Source organism: Corythoichthys intestinalis, chromosome 1, assembly GCF_030265065.1.
Source record: "Corythoichthys intestinalis isolate RoL2023-P3 chromosome 1, ASM3026506v1, whole genome shotgun sequence".
Lineage (NCBI taxonomy): Eukaryota > Metazoa > Chordata > Actinopteri > Syngnathiformes > Syngnathidae > Corythoichthys > Corythoichthys intestinalis.
In genome coordinates this window covers 71,144,544-71,165,463 of record NC_080395.1, presented here as the reverse complement: position 1 = coordinate 71,165,463, position 20,920 = coordinate 71,144,544, and the positions used below count along the sequence as shown (strand labels likewise).

Genomic DNA, 20,920 nt, shown 5'->3' with positions numbered 1-20,920 from the left:
TTGGTGTCACTGGACCCATCACTAGTCAATAGGGCCAAGGGCATAGGTTTGCATAGGGACGGTAGGGACAAAACACTACCAACTTTTCAGGATGCTCAAATTGTCCCTACCAAGTTTTAAGCAACCTTATTTGCGTTATGTAATGACTTCAGTTATAAAGGTAATTTAAAACTGTCTTCCCATATGGTTTAATCATTGTAATTGACCCAACCATTTTTAAGTGAATTAGTTTCATTATGTTCAGACTTACATGTACCTCTTTTCAATTGCTGAATGTGCCGGTCCATTTTTTCCACCCTCCGAAACGCACATTTGATTGGCTGAAGATTTGACCCCAACACACACACACGTTATATATAAGAGATATCAGGGGTATTAAAAGTTTTTTTTTCAGCCAGCAGCAGCCACTTTGAGAAATGTAAAAAGATGTCAATGTTGTGGAAGTGGAGAACACACCACATATTTTGCTACTGAAAGTCAGACCTGCTTCAGAGTAGCATAACATTAAACTGTGTGAACTTGCTAACCTGCGAAACTGGAGTAGGAAGCTGCTTAGAGTGAAGTGTCCACCTGTATATGTTTTCTACTATTAATGTTAAATTAACTGTTAGAAATGTAGTGAACAGAGGTTTTCCCCCTTCTCCTCAATTTCATTTTTTAAATTTATGTGGTCTTAAAGCAGCTTACAAGGAAAATTTCTTTTTTTTTTTTTTTTTTTTTAAATTTGGGTGTGCTTGTGGACAAAAGCAGTAGTGTTTTACTTGAAGGACACCTCAATATATATATATATATTTTTTTGTCATTCCCTGACGAAAGTTTTTTCAGTTATATTTAATTTCTTTATTTAGACAATGTTGAATTATTTTAAAACACTTTTTTTTTTTTTAAATTCCTGGATAGTTAAGAGATTATTAACAAGCTTGTATTCATTGTGTATGTTAGTATAATTTAAAGTGCTTGTGACACGAAAAAGCATGTTTATTTCATAATACACGCGGTATTTTATGCTCCTGAATGATATGGATCGCTTGGATGTGTGTGGAAGCGATCGCTATATTTATTTAGTTTTTTGAATCCCGCGCCAGGAAAATGAGTGACTTCCGGCTTCGGTCTCGCATTGAGGAGGAGGGCGCTGTGACGTGTACGGTAGAAGACGTCCTCTTCACGCTACAGTGTACTGTTGTGTATGAGGACGAAGGATTCAGCTGATTTTGCGGATTAATACTTTTATTTTTTGCATCACGCCAGCCAAACGGCTGCAGAAAAATCATTCTGTATGCGGGAGAGGCGTATGCGCCTTTTTGGAGTTTCAAAAGGTTCCCATTCACCGTGGATATTTACTGTGGGACCATTGGACTTACAAGGAAGTGAGTAAACATCTTGTTTTGTATTATGTCAAATACGAATACAGTGATTACAAAGTAAACACTATAAAATTCCTTTAAATAAAGGACTACTTACGTTTGATCATTGATAGGCATGTAAAAAGCTATCCTCATGCCCATTAGCAGTTAGCTGTTAGCACATTAGCTGCACAACAATTCCAGCCACCCTCCTCCAGCGAACGAACTGTAAATTGCTCTCCGCCGGGCGGTTTGCCGATCCGCAAAGAAACTCGACAACCGGGTCGTCATGTCAAATAATCCAGGCTAGTTATGTGTGATTTTCCACTTCGAAGACTTTGAAACATCCCTCGGTTCGGGTTAGCATGTCGGCTAGCTGTCACTCCTTCTGGTCTGTTTACATTCTCCGAAGCCGGGGAAGGGAAATGACATATGTCCGATTTAGGTGTCATAAAATATCGTTCGGCAGGTGTGACAGTAAAGGTAAAGTCGACTGTTTTGACCATTATGGAGTAATTTTGCCATGTCGTCTTGAATAAATGGATTTTTATTATTTTATATTCCATTTAGCACAAGATTGTTATTTGTCATGACCATGCCATTTATTTAGCAATTGGGGAAAGTACTTGGGTAAAAAGAATATCCTGTAAAAATATTCAAGTAAAGAGACAGAAACAATGACATTTTGCCGCTCTCTTCGTCGCGTTTTCCTCATTGTGAATAGTTCCCCCTCGACGGGCTGACTGGTCCTTCTCAAGCCATTTATATAGCTATTGGGGAAAAATACTTGGATAAAAAGAATATCCTGTAAAAATATTGGGAGTAGAGAGACTGAAACAATGACATTTTGCAGCTGTCTTCGTCGCGTTTTCCTCGTTCTGAACAATTCCCCCTCAATGGGCTGAATAGTAAAACCGATGAGCCTAGTCTACCGCTGACGTCATCCACCTGTTGGGGACGCTAAAGCCCTATAATTGTAGGCGTGGCTAACCGGCAGATTAAAAGACTAATTTCTCGTCATCTGCGCTTTGCTAAATTGTTGTATATAGTCGAATCGTCTCAAAATATGATTCTAATTCACATAATAATGCCATTTAAGACTTTTTTTCTGGTGTCGTATGCTCTTTAAGTTATGCTCAATAATGCAATTTAAATTTGCTCATAAAATCCGGAAATTTTTTCTGGAAGTTTTCAAAATGTTTCTTCAGTAGTTTTTGAAAACAAAGGTTTGAATTGAATGGTGTTGGCTGAACCAATACACATAAAAGTCAATACAGATTTATTTTGTATTGATCATTATGAATGTCCCGTCCCCAGCAAAAAGTGTACATGCAGGTTATGCCATTTTGTCCCTACCAATGTTGAGACCAAACCTATGCCCTTGCTTCCTATTCATTTGGGGACATTTTCAGTATGCAAAATCAACAGGAAGTGACCTGTAAATGCTCCAATAGGAAAAGGAAGTGACCTAAAATCGACAGGAAGTGATGTAAAATGCCCCCAAAAGAACTCATTGCCCGGCATTGGCTGCCACTGACGGCCATTGACGTCCAATGGCATGGATGGCAGATGAATGAACATTAATTTGCTGCCATCTCTCCCACTTCAAACGCATTGGACACCTGCTAGTGATAAACTCATTTCGGTTCAAAGCAGAAGGAGGAAAATAGCTTTAGTTGAGATTTTCTGTTTATTAGTTGTTTTGTAGAGTATCCTACCATGACTTCCGGACCAATGTATTGATAATTGTTGTGTTGCCATATCATGAGATCGTTACCGTGAGGTTTGCGTTGCAAATTGTAAGCTATTTTGATCCTTTTGCTGTTCTAAACCAGAATAACATTCATTAATTTGAAATACCTTTCTGTGGATTTTTCTCCTAAACTCCGCGCCGACGTAGTCAGTAGAGCTGGGAATCTTTGGGCACCTAACGATTCGATTACGATTACGATTCAGATGGTCCGATTCGATTCTAAAACGATTATAGATGCACCCCCCCCACACCCCCATTTTTTTTTTTTTTTTTTTTTTTTAATGTTTTGTACATTAGTTCCAAAATTGTTCAAAAATACTCTCAGGCTAAACCAAACTACTATTTCAGTATCAAGTTAACATATAGTAGTAAACAAATATACAAAAATAACAGTAAATAAAAAACTCCAGTCCCCATTCTGTATCAGCAGCTTTAAACTACATTCAATTAATTTAATGTTGTGAATCAACCGTTAAAGTTGTTAAAATTGCTCCCGTTAATCCATAATTTCCCTTTTGTCAACTTTCGACATGTGAAAGTTTTAAAACTATTTTAAAGATAGATTCAAGTCAATATTTTACCGATTTAGGAGTATTTTAGATAAAAAGTTAATTAGGTTTGCTTGGAAGGTTCGCTACAACAGCCTTGCAGAGAAGTGTACTGCTTTAAGATGGCGGCCGTTTACTACGTCTGCATCTAGCTTTTTGTAGATATGCTGCAAACGCTACCGCTACCGTAGTGCATCTAGTCTTATATAAATGATATCTACCGTAACATTATGTGGATGACGTACTTTTGTAGCAGCTTCAGGTATGTTGTTGTGTCTTTTTATCTCGTGGCATGAGTTGAGCTAGAGCCGTGAGTTGAGCATTGGCATTACCCGAGGGGCCGGGTAATGAGAAGCATGATGTTTAGCTACTCTCGCTCCGTTGCTCATTGACCGCGCGGCGCGCTGAGTGTGTTGTACTTCCGCTTTACTTGGCATATTTCAATAATCGGAATTTGGATGTTTGTGAATCGTTCTCGAATCTTCCACGGCCGAATCGCGAATAATCTAAGAATCGGAAATTTTGCACACCTCTAGTAGTCAGGCACAAGTTGCAACAGGAGAACCGCTGTGATTTTCCAAATAAAGTGTGTAACAGAACAATTTGTTTTTGTCGTGCTATTTCAGACGACTTCTGGCAAATAGTACGTAAATAATGAGCTATATACACTCACCGGCCACTTTATTAGGTACACCATGCTAGTACCGGGTTGGACCCCCTTTTGCCTTCAGAACTACCTCAATTCTTCGTGGCATAGATTCAACAAGGTGCCGGAAGCATTCCTCAGAGAGTTTGGTCCATATTGACATGATGGCATCATACAGTTGGTGCAGATTTGTCGGCTGCACATCCATGATGCAAATCTCCCGTTCCACCACATCCCTAAGATGCTCTATTGGATTGAGATCTGGTGACTGTGGAGGCAATTTGAGTACAGTGAACTCATTGTCATGTTCAAGAAACCAGTCTGAGATGATTCCAGCTTTATGACATGACGCATTATCCTGCTGAAAGTAGCCATCAGAAGTTGGGTACATTGTGGTCATAAAGGGATGGACGTGGTCAGCAACAATAATCAGGAAGGCTGTGGCGTTACAACAAACGCTCAATTGGTACCAAGGGGCCCAAAGAGTGGCAAGAAAATATTCCCCACACCATTACACCACCACAACCTGCCTGAACCGTTGATACAAGGCAGGATGGATCCATGCTTTCATGTTGTTGACGCCAAATTCTGACCCTACCATCCGAATGTCGCAGCAGAAATCGAGACTCATCAGATCAGGCAACGTTTTTCCAATCTCCTATTGTCCAATTTCGATGAGCTTGTGCATATTGTAGCCTCAGTTTCCTGTTCTTAGCTGAAAGGAGTGGCACCCGGCGTGGTCTTCTGCTGCTGTAGCCCATCTGCCTCAAAGTTCGACGTACTGTGCGTTCAGAGATGCTCTTCTGCCTACCTTGGTTGTAACGGGTGGATGTTTGAGTCACTGTTGCCTTTCTATCAGCTCGAACCAGTCTGGCCATTCTCCTCTGACCTCTGGCATCAACAAGGCATTTCCGCCCACAGAACTGCCGCTCACTGATATTTTTTCTTTTTCGGACTATTCTCTGTAAACCCTAGAGATAGTTGTGCGTGAAAATCCCAGTAGATCAGCAGTTTCTGAAATACTCAGACCAGCCCTTCTGGCACCAACAACTATGCCACATTCAAAGTTACTCAAGTCAGCTTTCTTCCCTATACTGATGCTCAGTTTGAACTGCAGGAGATTGTCTTGAACCATGTCTACATGCCTAAATGCACTGAGTTGCCGCCATATGATTGGCTGATTAGAAATTAGTGTTAACGAGCAGTTGGTCAGGTGTACCTAATAAAGTGGCCGGTGAGTGTGTATTCATTTAGATGTATTGTGAAATTATACACATTTTAAATATGAATGTATCTTTAAAACTTAAAAAAAAAAAAAAAAAAAAAAAAACCATGTCATTTGCAAGGGTTGGCAGCTTTTAGTTTGGTGTGGCGGCGCGTCACAATCTTTTATATGCAGTGGAAACCCTAAAGCAGTGGTTTCCAAACTATTCCACATAGGGCCGCAGTGGGGGCAGGATTTCATTCCAACAAAACAAGACAACACCTATGCAGCAATCTGGTGTCTTACAAGTGTAATCAGTTGATTGCAGTCAGGTGCTGCTTGTTTTATCAGAAACTTCATTGGTTGAATTGTCGGCACTCGATCGGTTGGAACAAAACCCAGGAACCACAGTGGCCCTTGAAGACCTTTTGGAGCCTCCTGCCCCTAATGTATGGCGATATATCACCTTTTCCATATATTGTCACACCATTACTAGTATTGCGTTGAAATAAATCATGCACACACTCTTCGGGGGGGGCTTTTACCAAAGGTCACTTGCGTGTGTGTGGTATAGCGACCGATGTAGGTTCTTCTGGACAGATTATTAGTAGTTAGAGGGGCCGATAACCGATTTTTGGAGTCGATATTCGTCTACAGTAAAAGTGAAAAAATTGCGGTAAAAATTTTGAGGAAAACAATCACTGCAAACAATGAACTGACAGAAGTCCTTGAATTTCCTAGACTCAGAAACATCTCTTTTAAAGTTGCATAGTATTGCGTCAGGCTGCATCTGAGCCAAAATAATACGTCAAATTTCAAAATATCTGCGCCAAAATCTCGTCAGCCGATTATCTCTCTCGCTCTCTCTCTCGTGTTTTTATGAGACCTATTGAAATCGACAGTTTCTCAATGTACAGTATAGGGTTGCAGCTATCTATTATTTAAGTAATCGATTAATCTATCAATTAGTTAGTTTGAGTAATTAGATTAGGAACAATTAATGTGTTCCAGAATACATTTTAGGAGATGTGAAACAAAGGCTTGCTAAGATTGCACTTTCAAAAGAGCATTAAATGTGAATACAAAATAACATTCCCGAGTGGTTTTTCAAAGCATGCAGAATTTCACTTTCATTTCACAAGAGCAATAAATGCATTTAACAATAAAATACCAGATCTTAGTCTCAAATGGTATAAAAAAGTGAATAAATGAGGATCGAAGTACAACAAAAGAACAACCGGCTAACTTGCGTAGCAAAAGTCCGCTAGCTCAAATGCTATAACCTCTTAACCAATTGTTCAAACGCATATTCCCACAAAAACTACTAAAAATACCCATAGACTTCATAATGATATTGATGGCGTGTGGGGCCGATTCATAACTTATTATACGTAAATATGTCGAATATACTGCGGCCGCCCAATGGAGAAAAAAAAGCTTATTGAAATCATATTGGCTCAAACAAAAGCTAATGTTGATCTTAACAAGGAGCAGCTGGATCTAGCCATGTAAGATGAGGTATGTCATATTTGCTGTTGCCACTAGAGGGCAGGGTATCCAACCAGATCAATAAAAGTAAATGCAAACACTTTCCAAGCAAACCATTAAAATGCCACTCATAGACTTCATAACCTATAGACATGACACAGGAAACGGGGCCGATTTGGGGTCTATTTTCGACATGTGAAAGTTTTAAAATTGTTTCATCATTTAAAGATAGATTCAAGTCAAGATTTTGCCAATTTAGGAGTATTTTAGATAAAAAGTTTTAGGTTAGGTTCGCGCGGAAGGTTCGCTACAACAGAGCCTTCCTGAGAATTCTACTGCTTTAAGATGGCGGCTGTCTACTAACGCCGGCGAGTCTATCATTTCGCATCTAGTTCTTTGTACATGTGCTAACGCCGCCGAGCCTGTCATTTCGCATCTAGTTCTATATACATATATGTGCATAGACTTCATAACCTATTGACATGACATGGGAAACGGGGCCGATTCGTAGGGGGCCTATTTTCAAAAAACTTTAAATTCAAATATTTTCAAAACCAAAGCTGCTACCGACCTAAAACCAAAACAGGCACCTACCTTAGCTTTATATGAGTCTCCATGAGCAGCATCAAAAAATTCAAAGTCGTTCCCTTATAAAATCCCGATTAATTATTTTTTATAGAAGTATGACACAACTTAAATTGGCTATAAAAGTCTCAGATTTTACATTAGATGCACAAAAGTCACCAAATGCAGAGATAATCACCTATACAGTATTTTCAGGATCAATCGTAATATATAACATATATAAGTTTTTGACCAAAATAGCAACTTCATTTTTCTTTATTTACTGCAAGTTTTCAACAGCTAATAAATAACTCAGTTTAACATGAGAAACTTAATACTTGAGGAAAAAATGCAGAATCGATCATACAGTGGGCAAATAAGTATTTGGTCAACCATAATAGTGCAAGTTCTCCCACTTGAAAATATTAGAGAGGCCTGTAATTGTCAACATGGGTAAACCTTAACCATGAGAGACAGAATGTGGAAAAAAAAAAAGAAAATCACATTGATTGATTTTTAAAGAATTTATTTGCAAATCATGGTGGAAAATAAGTATTTGGTCAATACCAAAAGTTCGTCTCAATACTTTGTTATGTACCCTTTGTTGGCAATAACGGAGGCCAAACGTTTTCTGTAACTCTTCACAAGCTTTTCACACACTGTTGCTGGTAGTTTGGCCCATTCCTCCATGCAGATCTCCTCTAAAGCAGTGATGTTTTGGGGCTATCGTTGGGCAACTCGGACTTTCAACTCCCTCCTCAACCCGTGGCGTCAAAATGATAACAAGAACGGTCAGGAAAAATCCCAGAACCACACGGGAGGACCTAACAGTAACAAAGGCTACTATCAGTAACACAATGCGCTGCCAGGGACTCAAATCCTGCACTGCCAGACGTGTCCCCCTGCTGAAGAAAGTACACGTCCAGGCCATAACACATTCTCCCAGTCCTCTTCTGGATCATCCAAATGCTCTCTAGTGAACCGCAGATCCCTGGCAGCGCATTGTGTTACTGATAGTAGCCTTTGTTACTGTGGTCCCAGCTCTCTGTAGGTCATTCACTAGGTCCCCCCGTGTGGTTCTGGGATTTTTGCTCACCGTTCTTGTTATCATTTTGACACCACGGGGTGAGGAGGGAGTTGAAAGTCCGTGTTGCCCAACGACAGCCCCGAAACATCACGGCTCTCGAGGAGATCTGCATGGAGGAATGGGCCAAAATACCAGCAACAGTGTGAGAAAAGCTAGTGAAGAGTTACAGAAAATGTTTGGCCTCCGTTATTGCCAACGAAGGGTACATAGCAAAGTATTGAGATGAACTTTTGATATATACCAAATACTTGTTTTCCACCATGATTTGCAAATAAATTCTTTAAAAATCAAACAATGTGATTTTCAGTTTTTTTCCACATTCTGTCTATCATGGTTGAGGTTTACCCATGTTGACAATTACAGGCCTCTAATATTTTCAAGTGGGAGAACCTGCACAGTTAGTGGTTGACTAAATACTTATTTGCCCCAATGTAAATCCAAGTTTAAATCCGACATGAGCGCGTGTCGTCTTCGGCTATTACTAAATGAAGCCCGACCCCCTCTGATAAGGCGTCGCGCTAAGAATGACGAAGTGACACGTCAATAGTGATGATGTTTATGTGTCACTCTAATTAAGCGAATACCCAAAGCAGCAAAATTTGATTCGAAGCTTTTTTTCTCATCGAATTAGATTATTCGTTGCAGCACTAGTACAATATGTTGTCGTTTCTTGTTTCAGTGCTGTATCACATTCAGTGATGTCTGAGATGCAGGTGATTGAGCAGGAAACCCCAGTGGGAGCCAAGACCTCGTCTCGTTCCAAACTGGATATGTTTGATGAGTCCGGTTTCACCTCTGGACCTCCGAAGTACATGAGTCATCCTCAAATCGTGCCTCTTCTTTCCGTCTCTTTGGATCGCAAAAGTTAAATCAGATGTGCTGTTTTCTACAAATTTTCAGATACAAGGACAACCCATTCACAGTGGGGGACAGTTTTGGATCCCGGTGGGATACGGATGGAGGGACCGCCTCTTTTAGCACCGCCTGGGCTCTGGAGAAAGAGGAACCCAAAGAGGAAGTCACCATCTCCAGTATTCAGCCAATAGGAGAGAGGTATTTACACAACATTTCTAATTTATCATAGCATTTATGGGGGAAAAATAGTTTCATGGTCTTGTATACAATCTAGACTTCCTAGTAGAAGGAAAGCTGAGGTGTCCTCCCCAGTGTCAGAGTCGAGTGAGGCCAGGCAGAAGTTTGCCAACGCCAAGGCCATTTCTTCAGATATGTTCTTTGGCCGTGAAAGCAACGCAGAGGTGAGCTCTTAACTCCTTCATAACCAAAGATGTATTTAAACATCTTCAAAGATGTATTTATACATCTTTTGGAACTCATACGTTCACGACCAAAGATGTCTAAATACGTCTGTAACGTTTATTGCGGGGCGTCTGACGCAACTCTTGGTCACTGGAGAGCAATTGTTATGCACCAAAGATGCCAGCAGTTGGCAGAGTTACATTAGATACGCCCAGCATGCACCACTATAGTTCTGCTTTATAAGTTTTAAAAAGTTTGTGTATCCTTGAGCAGGATACGTGGTTGCAAACAAGTGTAAATTAAAGGGAAGTGTTTACTGAACACATGACGCATTCACTTTGTGTGTCAGTATGAAGCAAAGACTCGACTGGAAGGCATGTCGGGAAGCACGTCCATCAGTTCAGCTGATCTGTTTGGCGATGGCAGTGATCATAAAGGTGACACCTATTTTTCTGATGTTCCTGTGATTCAAAGCACCGATAGAAAACACATTTCTTTCTTGCGTTTGTGGCCTGTAGCACGCTCAGCAGGCTTTGACAGCGTCCTACCCACTGGTCCAGACATCACCCAGTTCAAACAAGGAGTAAAGACTGTAGCAGGCAAAATGGCCGTCCTTGCCAATGGTGTCATGAATACTATCCAGGTAAGGAAATAAAATAAGTTTTTGAGTTTTAGTCTGATTGGTTGCCAGATAACCATTGTTCATTTCAATCAGAAAAGGTAAAGGCTTGCAGTAATCATGTGGACATAGAGCATAAGTAGCCTATATCCAGTGTTCCCTCTAAGCTCCACGCCTGCAAGCCACTCCATCTTAAATGAACCGCATTTCTTTTTTTACTTTGGCTTGGTGAGTGGATGTGTCGCTTCCCGTTCGTTTAGCTGATAAGGGGTTGGCCTTTGCGTCTCTTACAGGGTATGACAACACCTGGGGAAATGCTAATATTCCATCATTTATCCGTAAACGCATGCCTTTTGGATTCATATCATGCCACTTTGTGTAATTACACACATCGCAACACCAAGAAAATGATAGAAATTTGGATCGATTGTCAAGCTAAACAACCCGCCCCCGAGATCCCGGAAATCTAGCATATTGTGTGCATGACGTCACGAAAAGGAAACGACCGACTCAGTGCTTAGTACTGAATGGCGGTGATGATGGTGGACAATTTTGTTTCTAGTTGCAGCGACGAATCCGACGTAACGAACATTCTTCTAATGGTGATGAGGAGAGTTATGAAATTTGGAAAATAAGCAGTGTAGAGTGACTCGGACAACATGGGGAAGTGCAAGTTTAATTCCAAATGCCTACTCGACCCAATTACTCTTGGGTTAAAGCCGCCCAATCGAGTGAGAAGCCTTCTGTATATTATGCAAAAAAGACGTTGTCTCTAGGGACAATGGGGCTTGGGGCCTTGGAGTACCATATGAAGAGCGACAAACATAGATCATTAGCATCAACATCAGAACAGCAGGCAATCGCACAGTACTGTGTGCTAACGCAACCGGCTAGCAGCACTACCACAACTGGCAAAACGGAGAATCCATCCACGGGAATGCGTCCGTTTGTCGGTGGAATGAAAACCCTGCAGGCAGAAGTGTTGTGCAGGATTCTGAAGACCATAACACACCACTATTAATATACAGTGGGGCAAATAAGTATTAAGTCAACCACCAGTTGTGCAAGTTCTCCTACTTGAAAAGATTAGAGAGGCCTGTAATTGTCAACATGGGTAAACCTCAACCATGAGAGACAGAATATGAAAAAAAAAAAAAACAGAAATTCACATTGTTTGATTTTTAAAGAATTTATTTCCAAATTAGAGTGGAAAATAAGTATTTGGTCACCTACAACCAAGCAAGATTTCTGGCTGTCAAAGAGGTCTAACTTCTTCTAACGAGGCTCCACTCGTGACCTGTATTAATGGCACCTGTTTTAACTCATTATCGGTATCAAAGACACCTGTCCACAACTTCAGTCAGTCACACTCCAAACTCCACTATGGCCAAGACCAAAGAGCTGTCGAAGGACACCAGTGACAAAATTGTAGACCTGCACCAGGCTGGGAAGACTAAATCTGTAATAGGTAAAACGCTTGGTGTAAATAAATCAACTGTGGGAGCAATTATTAGAAAATGGAAGACATACAAGACCACTGATAATCTCACTTGATCTGGGGCTCCATGCAAGATCTCACACCGGTGCGTCAAAATGATAATAAGAATGGTGAGCAAAAATCCCAGAACCACACGGGGGGACCTAGGGAATGACCTACAGACAGCTGGGACCACTGTAACATAGGCTACTATCAGTAACGCAATGCGCCGCCAGGGACTCAAATCCTCCACCGCCAGACGTGTCCACCTACTGAAGAAAGTACACATCCAGGCCCGTCTGCGGTTCGCTAGAGAGCATTTGGATGATCCAGAAGAGGACTGGGAGAATGTGTTATGGCCTGGACATGTACTTTCTTCAGCACAGGGACACGTCTGGTAGTGCAGGATTTGAGACCCTGGCGGCGCATTGTGTTACTGATATTAGCCTTTGTTACTGTGGTCCCAGCTCTCTGTAAATCATTCACTAGGTCCTCCCGTGTGGTTCTGGGATTTTTTTCTCACCGTTCTCGTTATCATTTTGAGGCCATGGGGTGAGGAGGGAGTTGAAAGTCCGTGTTGCCTAACGGCAGCCCCAAAACATCACTGCTCTAGAGGAGATCTGCATGGAGGAATGGGCCAAAATACCAGTAACAGTGTGTGAAAAGCTCGTGAAGAGTTAAAGAAAACGTTTTGCCTCCGTTATTGCCAACAAAGGGTACATAACAAATTAGTGAGGTGAACTTTTGGTATAGACCAAATACTTATTTTCCACTATGATTTGCAAATAAAATCTTTCAAAATCAAACAATGTGATTTTCTGGGGGTTTTTTTTCACATTCTGTCTCTCATGGTTGAGGTTTACCCATGTTGACAATTACAGGCCTCTCTAATATTTTCAAGTGGGAGAACTTGCACAATTAGTGGTTGACTAAATACTTATTTGCCCCACTGTATATTAATGTGACGAGACAAATGAGGATGTGCCATTTAGAACTTTGGAACAAAATGTGTTATAACGTGGTGTTATCTTTAATATATTACCACAGGCAAGGCAAGGCAAATTTATTTATACAGCACAATTCAACACAAGGCAATTCAAAGTGCTTTACGTCACATGAAGATCATAAAAATCACATTTAAATCAATAAAACGCAAAAACCAAGACAATCAAAATCGGAAATAAAATTATACATAAAAATGGCATTTAATAACAAATAGAATGAAAATAAATAAAAATAAAACAAAAACTACTACTACTAATAATAATTGAAATCAGCAATGGAGATAAGCACAAGAGGAATAGAAAGCAAGTAGATTGAAATATATAGACAGTTATGGATATGCAGTGCTAAACAAAAGCGTTTTTAGCCCTGATTTAAAAGAGCTAACAGTTTGAGCATACTTCAGATGTTCAGGTAACTTGTTCCAGAGGTGAGGAGCATAATAACTAAATAAATGCTGCCTCACCCTGCTTGGTTCTTGTTCTTGGAACATGCAGAAGACCGGTACCAGACGACCTTAGGGGTCTAGATGTCTAGGAATTTAACAAATCAAGCATGTATTTTGGTCCAAGGCCATTAAGTGTTTTGTAGACGAGCAGTAGTATTTTATACTGTAGTCTATCCTTTGACTCACTGGAAGCCAGTGTAGCGATTTCAAAACCGGTGTAATGTGGTCCAGCTTCCTTGTATTTGTGAGGACTCTGGCTGCAGCATTCTGTACTAGCTGCAGCTTCCTGACTGATTTTTTATCAAGACCCGTAAATATACCGTTGCAATAGTCCAGTGCTTCTCAATTATTTTCTGTTACGCCCCCCCCAAGGAAGACGTAAATGTTTCGCGCCCCCCCAATCTCTACCACCACTGTAAATAATATCATTTGCCTATAATAATACGATTATAAGTACGCCTCTGCCTCACATTGCATCCTTTTTTTCTATTTGAGAAAATAACAGATCAACTTATAAAGTATAACTTTATTAACATCATTTTGTTTGTAACAGAAAAGACTTAAGGCGCATCAATTTGCCTGAATTAAAAAAAAAAAAAAAAAAGTCACATCCAAACTGTATAAATACACTCAAGGTACATTTTTGACCATTTGATACTGAAAAATATAATCAGTAAATAATAAATTCAAATTGATTAGAAACATTAACTCCTGAGGACAATATGCCAAAAAATTTGACCGAAAAAACAAAACTGAATAGAAGGGGTGGAGTGTCTTTGGACAGAAGGACAGTTTTTATTTTCGCTGCTCGCTGCTCACAGTATCACCTCCAGTTTGCAGTGGTATGGGGTTATTTTGCATTGAGCATGCTAACAGTGCTCACTGGTTTACTGATATAACACTGACAAAGCGGGACGATTGTTGGCAATATTCGTCACGTTTTCGCTGAAAAACAACCAAGCGGCTTATCAATGAGATTGGGATCTCATGTCTTTAAGTGGCGTCTTAATTGATTTGGCTTCCGGCTGTCTGCTATAATCATTTTTAGACACAGTAAACAGTGGTCTTTCCTCATCTACCAATGTCAAAGCCAAAAGGCAAACGGCCCGCAAAAAGCGCATTCTCGGCGGCCGAGGGAGAACCATAGGTGAGGGCGGCCATCATGACGATCCCAAGCCGAAAATGGCACTTCTCGGGCGGACACGTGAGAACTGGAGAAGACAGTGGGTCGCTGCGTGAGTACGGCCGGAAAACGGCTTTCGAAAATGGCGCACAGCTCTCCAGCTCCTCATGAGTCTCTGCTGTGTGCTCTTGCTTACTTCAAAAATACTGCGCGCACTTTGAAAATGAGAGCGCCACTGCCACCCACTGAGTGGATGTGCAAGTACACTTTATTCTAGTACGGCAAAAAAAAAAAAAAAAAAAAAAGCACGTTCCCCGAGGTCACACACCCTGGCATCGCTCTGCGGCCCCCACTATTTGAGAAGTACTGCAATAGTCCAATCTGCTGAAAATGAATGCATGCATAAGTTTTTCCATGTCTTGTTGAGTCAGAAGCCCCTTAATTCTGGTTATATTTTTTAGGTAGGTGAATCAAGGAAATCTGGACATTCTCTGGAAAAAAAAGTAGTCTTGTTGTGAAAAAAGAAAAACCTAAATCATCTTGCATTTCAATGTGAAAGTCGATTTCTCGTGCTAATGCTAACACAAACATGAAACTTTCACTCCACATGGGAAAGTTTCTTCTGCGTAACAGTTTACATAGTTTTCAGTTGTCGTCTTACCCCTCCAAATGTAAAACTAGCATTCAAAATAATGCAATGACATAATCAAACTAGTACTTAGATACTCGATTTTATCCATTTTCCCATAACTGTCGCAATTACCGCTGTCAGTTCCATTGAAAACCACTACAGTGCTGCTTGTGCTTGGAACTACCCACACCCTACAGGAACCACGTGACCACCTGCGGCGACATCAAAGAGTGTCGCGACTCTCTTTATACGGCTCTGGGCTGGGCAATACACAAGCAACGTCAATGCTTTGATTGGCTACATAGCAGAAGTGAGCCTTATCGTATCATTGGCTGGACACCTGTCACTCACAGAGTTACAACGCAATTAATACGTTTCTGTTGAATTTTTTTGTGTGCACAGCGTAGATTTTTTTTGTCCGCAGAGTATGTGCAAGCAGTGTGCGATTGCGCACGCGCGCAGCTTTGAGGACACATTGATTACAGTACTTATTTTCCCCCCTTCTGTCATTGTTTGCATGCTATCGTCATTTAAATATGAAAACCTATAAATGTGGGCCGTTTTAGTTTAAGCACTGTATTTTCATCTGTGTGATTTCGACAAAGATCATTTCACATTTGATGGACATTTTATGCGGATATATGAGAAATTCCAAAAGGTTCAGATACTTTTTCATAGCACTGTCACGTTTGTTTGAAAATACTGAAGTATTTTTAACTGTGTTACATTATGTTGATCTTGTGTACGTGGAGCAGTTGAATTCAGACATGTTAAATGAGTGATGTCATCTTCACTATTTTGACTCAAGGGCATGTACGCCACTCCAATTGAATGAATATTTGAAGCAGCAAAATTTTATTCTAAGCTTTTTTTCTTATCCAATCACTCGAGTTAATCGATCAATCGTTGTAGCACCACATGAAAATAATATAGGAAAACTGAAAAGTGCATCACCTGTGGAGAAGTTGCGCAACCTTTGGCGTCTGTTGTCAATTTTGTATTCATTTGCATATCCTTGTCTTGTTTTTGATTTTGTCATGACTTGAGATTCATAACTAGGTTTTTTACCCTGCTTTTTGTGATAAACATATCAAAAGGAACAATGCCTTTGATGCTGAGGATTGTTTTTAGTTTATGTGACACTTGCACAGCAAAAACAGCATTTAGAATTGCTTTCAATAATGTATTGAATACGTCATGAATATTGACTCAAGTTTGCGTATTTTTTAGGATCGCTACGGCTCCTACTGAGCAGCCTCGAGAGACAAGCACCTGCGGCCGGACGAACGAGTGACGCATCAGAGGACCGGCCCTTTTCGATAGGTGCATCGGGCGGGAGTTGAAGAGAGATAGGAAGCAGAAAGCTTTGCATGAAGATGGAAAATCTTCCTTCTCGATCTCCCGCCTTCTGTCGTTAGTCAGTATTTGCGCTCTCAACATCCGAGGTTTTATTTTCATAAAGCAAACCGTGTGGTTTTAGTGTATCTAAAGCAAGAGTTGTACCTCAAGATGATTTTTTTTTTTTGGTCTTAGATTTTCAAACTTTTGTCAAGAGTTAATTCTATATTTTTTTCCCAATTCTGATCTCACTGCTATGTATTACTTCAATGTTTTTTTTTTTGTTATTGTTATACTAAATAAAAATGGGCAGTGGTATATTTTTAGCATCACATTGAACTGTTCGGGTCCCAAGTCTTGTCATTTTACACAGAACTGAATGCTGACCATCTCCAAATTGAGTGAGCTTGGACTTGTACATTTCTGTCTGAACATTAAAAGTCTCATATCTTCAAGGTTTTTGTTGTTGCTGTTCAATTTCACCAATTTTTTTAACTCCGCTAAGACCGCTCCCCCGAGGAGCCGTGAGGAGCCAAAATTCCGCGCGTTCCCCTCCTGTGTTAACCCTTTGTACTGACTCCATGTTCCAAAAGTTTGAAGAAGGCTCAATGAAAACAGGTTGACAATTTATTCGTCGACAATGGTCAAAAACAAGGCAAAAACAGACGACGGAGGGACCCTGCTGGATCCAGGGTCAGCAAACAAGGCTACTTAGAAATGTTCCTGAGCAGCAACCGTGTTATCTAAATGTTCAGTTCTTTTTGAAAGCTGCGGTGGAGTGGGCCGGGCCGAAGGCGTGGCTGGGTGTTGTCTTGGGATCATCCCTCTATGGCAGGTCAGGTTCGTGCGTCATCCTTCGTGGCTGGGACGTGGTTGCCACGACGACCGGCACAGGTCTTGACGTCCAAGGCGCTATCAACTTGATATCCTGGTTGGGCGACCGATGCTACTTGTTTTAGGACAGAAAGCCCTGCTCTTTGTCCTTGAGTGCCCGGGAGAACTGATTGCAAGAGTTGGTGCATCAGTCTTGCTCATGACTCCTTGGGCTTTTGTGATAAGATGGGGTTGTGTATCTTTTATGCCCTGTATTCTGCTTCTTTTCATTTAACTACTGTATAAGTGCTATTTATTTTATATTAGGTGTGATAGAGTAATACAAACACTCCTACAGTAAATATGAGAAATGATACTATTCCATGATTGATTATATTACGTGTTAAGAGTAATGAAAATGTATATGGTCTGTGTGAGAAAGGTAACTATTCCCTTCAGCAGTTAGAGCTCATGTGGGCCAGGCTAGCTTATTTTTGGCCAAATACCGAAATTTTCAGACTATAAGCCGCTACATTTCCCTTCATTTTGAATCCTGCAGCTTATTTGTCTATTTCTTTGGTTTAATAGGCAACACATCCCTCCTAGCATGCATTGCAGCGCTAGAAATGTAAATAATCAAAATCATGGTCTGTGCTAATTTCTTCAGTTTCTGTTCCAGTTGTTTCATTAATTGCTTGTTATGGTATTTGGTAACACTTTGACAGCGGCATCATAAGACCATCGTAATTATGACCCGACACTATCATGGGCATTACTGAATGCTTATGACTGATGTCATTAAGTGTCATCCGGCAAATTATGTCACTAACCCCATTTATGTCCAGCTCGGATCTTTTACAGCCATTCAAAAGAGAGATAATTTTCCAGGTGATGTCTGTCATAAGCATTCATTAATGCTTACAGCAGTGTCATGTCATAATTATGATGGTCTTATGGCACCACAGTCAAAGTTACCAAATTCCATAACTAGCAATTAATGAAACAACTAGAACAGTAACTAAAGAAATAGCTTAGAACATGAATTTTTACTGTTATTTATATCTGTAGGGCTGCAATACATGCTAGGAGGCATGTTGGACAACAACAGTGTTGACAGCAGGTGGCAGCAGAGGTTGACTGTCTCCCCGAATGGAACAGTGATGGCCAAATGAAGCTTTGCAGCCAATTTGATCAGAGCTTCATGGTGGTTCATTTGTTCTTATGACAGCCTTATGATGCTGCTGTCAAATAAAGTGTTACTGGTTAATATCTTTTAATGTAAATATCCCATAATACAGTGAGGACAGCTGTGGATTATAGTCCAGTGCGGTTTACCTATGAATGCGGTTTTTGTGTCAAATTTGGTGGGTGGCGGCTATATATATATATATATATATATATATATATATATATATATATACGCCTTATAGTGTGAAAATGACGGTAATATATATAAATACAGCATGTTTTGCCTTTACGATAAGGTTTATATAAGGCTTTTAATTTTTTGCAGATCCAAACATACTGTACTGTTATGTTTTTTAGGTCCAATATTGCTATTTTAACATTTTGGTTTGCCGACCCCTGGTCTAGAAAATGTTTTAACGCTTGGACAAATTTTTTATTTTATTTTTTTTTACATACAGTTCGTGGTTTCTAGGTAGGTTTAATTGAAAATAATGTACTGCTTTTCCTGCTGAGTGTATTATCACCACAGAGAGGGCGCTGTCTGTCCTTGTATATGCTACAATAAGTGTTCATTTGTCTATGTTCATTCGAAATTGTTGAAAACCATTATTTTAGGACTAAAACTTTGACAGACGAAAACATTTTGAGAAACTGTCAACTGAAACGAGACAAAATTTGTATGTTTTCCGTCGACTAAATCTAGACAAACATTTTCAAATGACTCCAAGACTAACAGTATTTTCGTCCAAAAGACAAAAATTCAAAGGGCTGCCAAATACAAGTTACCCACCTCTGCTCACACCCAGTGCGAGTCCACTGAGCAAACCAGTTTCTCCTCCTTCCAGAAAGAGGAACAGCAGTTGAAAGAAATGAAATAAAGTCTGTCAGTTGGAAGCAAATACGTCTCAAACTCTACTTTGCCTTTATTTTGTCAGCGCACTAAATTAGGACCCTATGGAGCAGTCTTATCCTTCAACGACCACTGAGACTGACTCACAGGAACCAAGCAATGGCTGATGATTTGAAATACTCGCATTTTTGATTGGCTAAAACAATTCTGGCATTTAAAAGTGTCTGCTCACAGCAATTTTGTCTACATCCTGCAAATATTGACTTTTATTGACAACAACAAAAAAATAGGAAATTGTTCTCAAAATGTTAAAACAAGATTCTTTGTGCCGGGAGGCACTTGACCCAAAACCTTTCTCCTTCTTCAGTGCTGGCCAAAAGAATTGGCAGCCCAGCAGTTCTGTCAGATAATGCTTGTTTTCTCCTAGAAAATGCTTGCAATTACAAATGCTTTGGTAGTAATATCGTCATTTAATCTAACCTTTGCTTGCAATTAAAAAAAGAAAAGAGAATGGAAAAAATAATAATAATTAAATCATTATCATTATACACATACAGTTGTGGTCAAAAGTTTACATACACTTGTGAAGAACATAATGTCATGGCCAGTTATTTCTACAAGTCTGATTTTTCTCTGATAGAGTGATTGGAACAGATACTTCTTTGTCACAAAAAACATTCATGAAGTTTGGTTCTTTTATGACTTTATTATGGGAGAACAGAAAAAAAGTGATCAAATCTGCTGGGTCAAAAATATACATACAGCAGCGCTAATATTTGGTAACATGTCCCATGGCCCTTTTCACTTCAATTAGGCGCTTTTGGTAGCCATCCACAACCTTCTGGTTTAATCTTTGACCACTCCTCTAGACAGAATTGGTGCAGTTCAGTTAAATTTGATGGCTTTCTGACATGGACTTGTTTCTTCAGCATTGTCCACAAGTTCTCAATGGGGTTTAAGTCAGGACGTTGGGAAGGCCATTCGAAAACCTTAATTCTAGCCTGATTTAGCCATTCCATTACCACTTTTGATGTGTGTTTGGGGTCATTGTCCTGTTGGAACACCCAACTGCGCCCAAGACCCAATCTTCGGGCTGATGACGTTAGGTTATCTTGAAGAATTTGAAGGTAATCCTCATTCTTCATTATCCCATTTACTCTCTGTAAAGCACCAGTTCCATTGGCAGCAAAACAGCCCCACAGCATAATACTACCACCACCGTGCTTGAATGTAGGCATGGTGTACTTGGGGTTAAAGGCCTCACCTTTTCTCCTCCAAACATATTGCTGAGCATTGTGGCCAAACAGCTCGATTTTTGTTTTGTCTGACCACAGAACTTTCCTCCAATCAATCAATCAATCAACTTTATTTGTATAGCACATTTAAAAATCCGCCAAGGAGACCAAAGTGCTTTACATAGCAAAACACAGCAAAATAAGTCAACTTTGAAAGATAAAACAAACACATAAAATAAAATAAATAAAAGACGAGGTCATAAACTGTCATTGCACATTAAAAGCTGAAGAAAAATAAAATGTTTT

The 20,920-nt window shown here is 40.1% G+C and overlaps 1 protein-coding gene across 1 annotated transcript in view; it reads left to right on the top strand.

Moving 5' to 3' along the window:
* Positions 1 to 16,983, top strand: part of arfgap2 (ADP-ribosylation factor GTPase activating protein 2) — a 56,841-nt gene extending 39,858 nt beyond the window's left edge. The window contains exons 11-16 of the mRNA XM_057838227.1: positions 9,313 to 9,441; positions 9,534 to 9,686; positions 9,763 to 9,889; positions 10,240 to 10,327; positions 10,409 to 10,533; positions 16,421 to 16,983. Coding sequence (XP_057694210.1) covers positions 9,313 to 9,441; positions 9,534 to 9,686; positions 9,763 to 9,889; positions 10,240 to 10,327; positions 10,409 to 10,533; positions 16,421 to 16,441 — 643 coding nt within the window. The 3' untranslated portion in view covers positions 16,442 to 16,983. The remainder of the gene's footprint in view (positions 1 to 9,312; positions 9,442 to 9,533; positions 9,687 to 9,762; positions 9,890 to 10,239; positions 10,328 to 10,408; positions 10,534 to 16,420) is intronic.
* Positions 16,984 to 20,920: the final 3,937 nt, after the last annotated feature.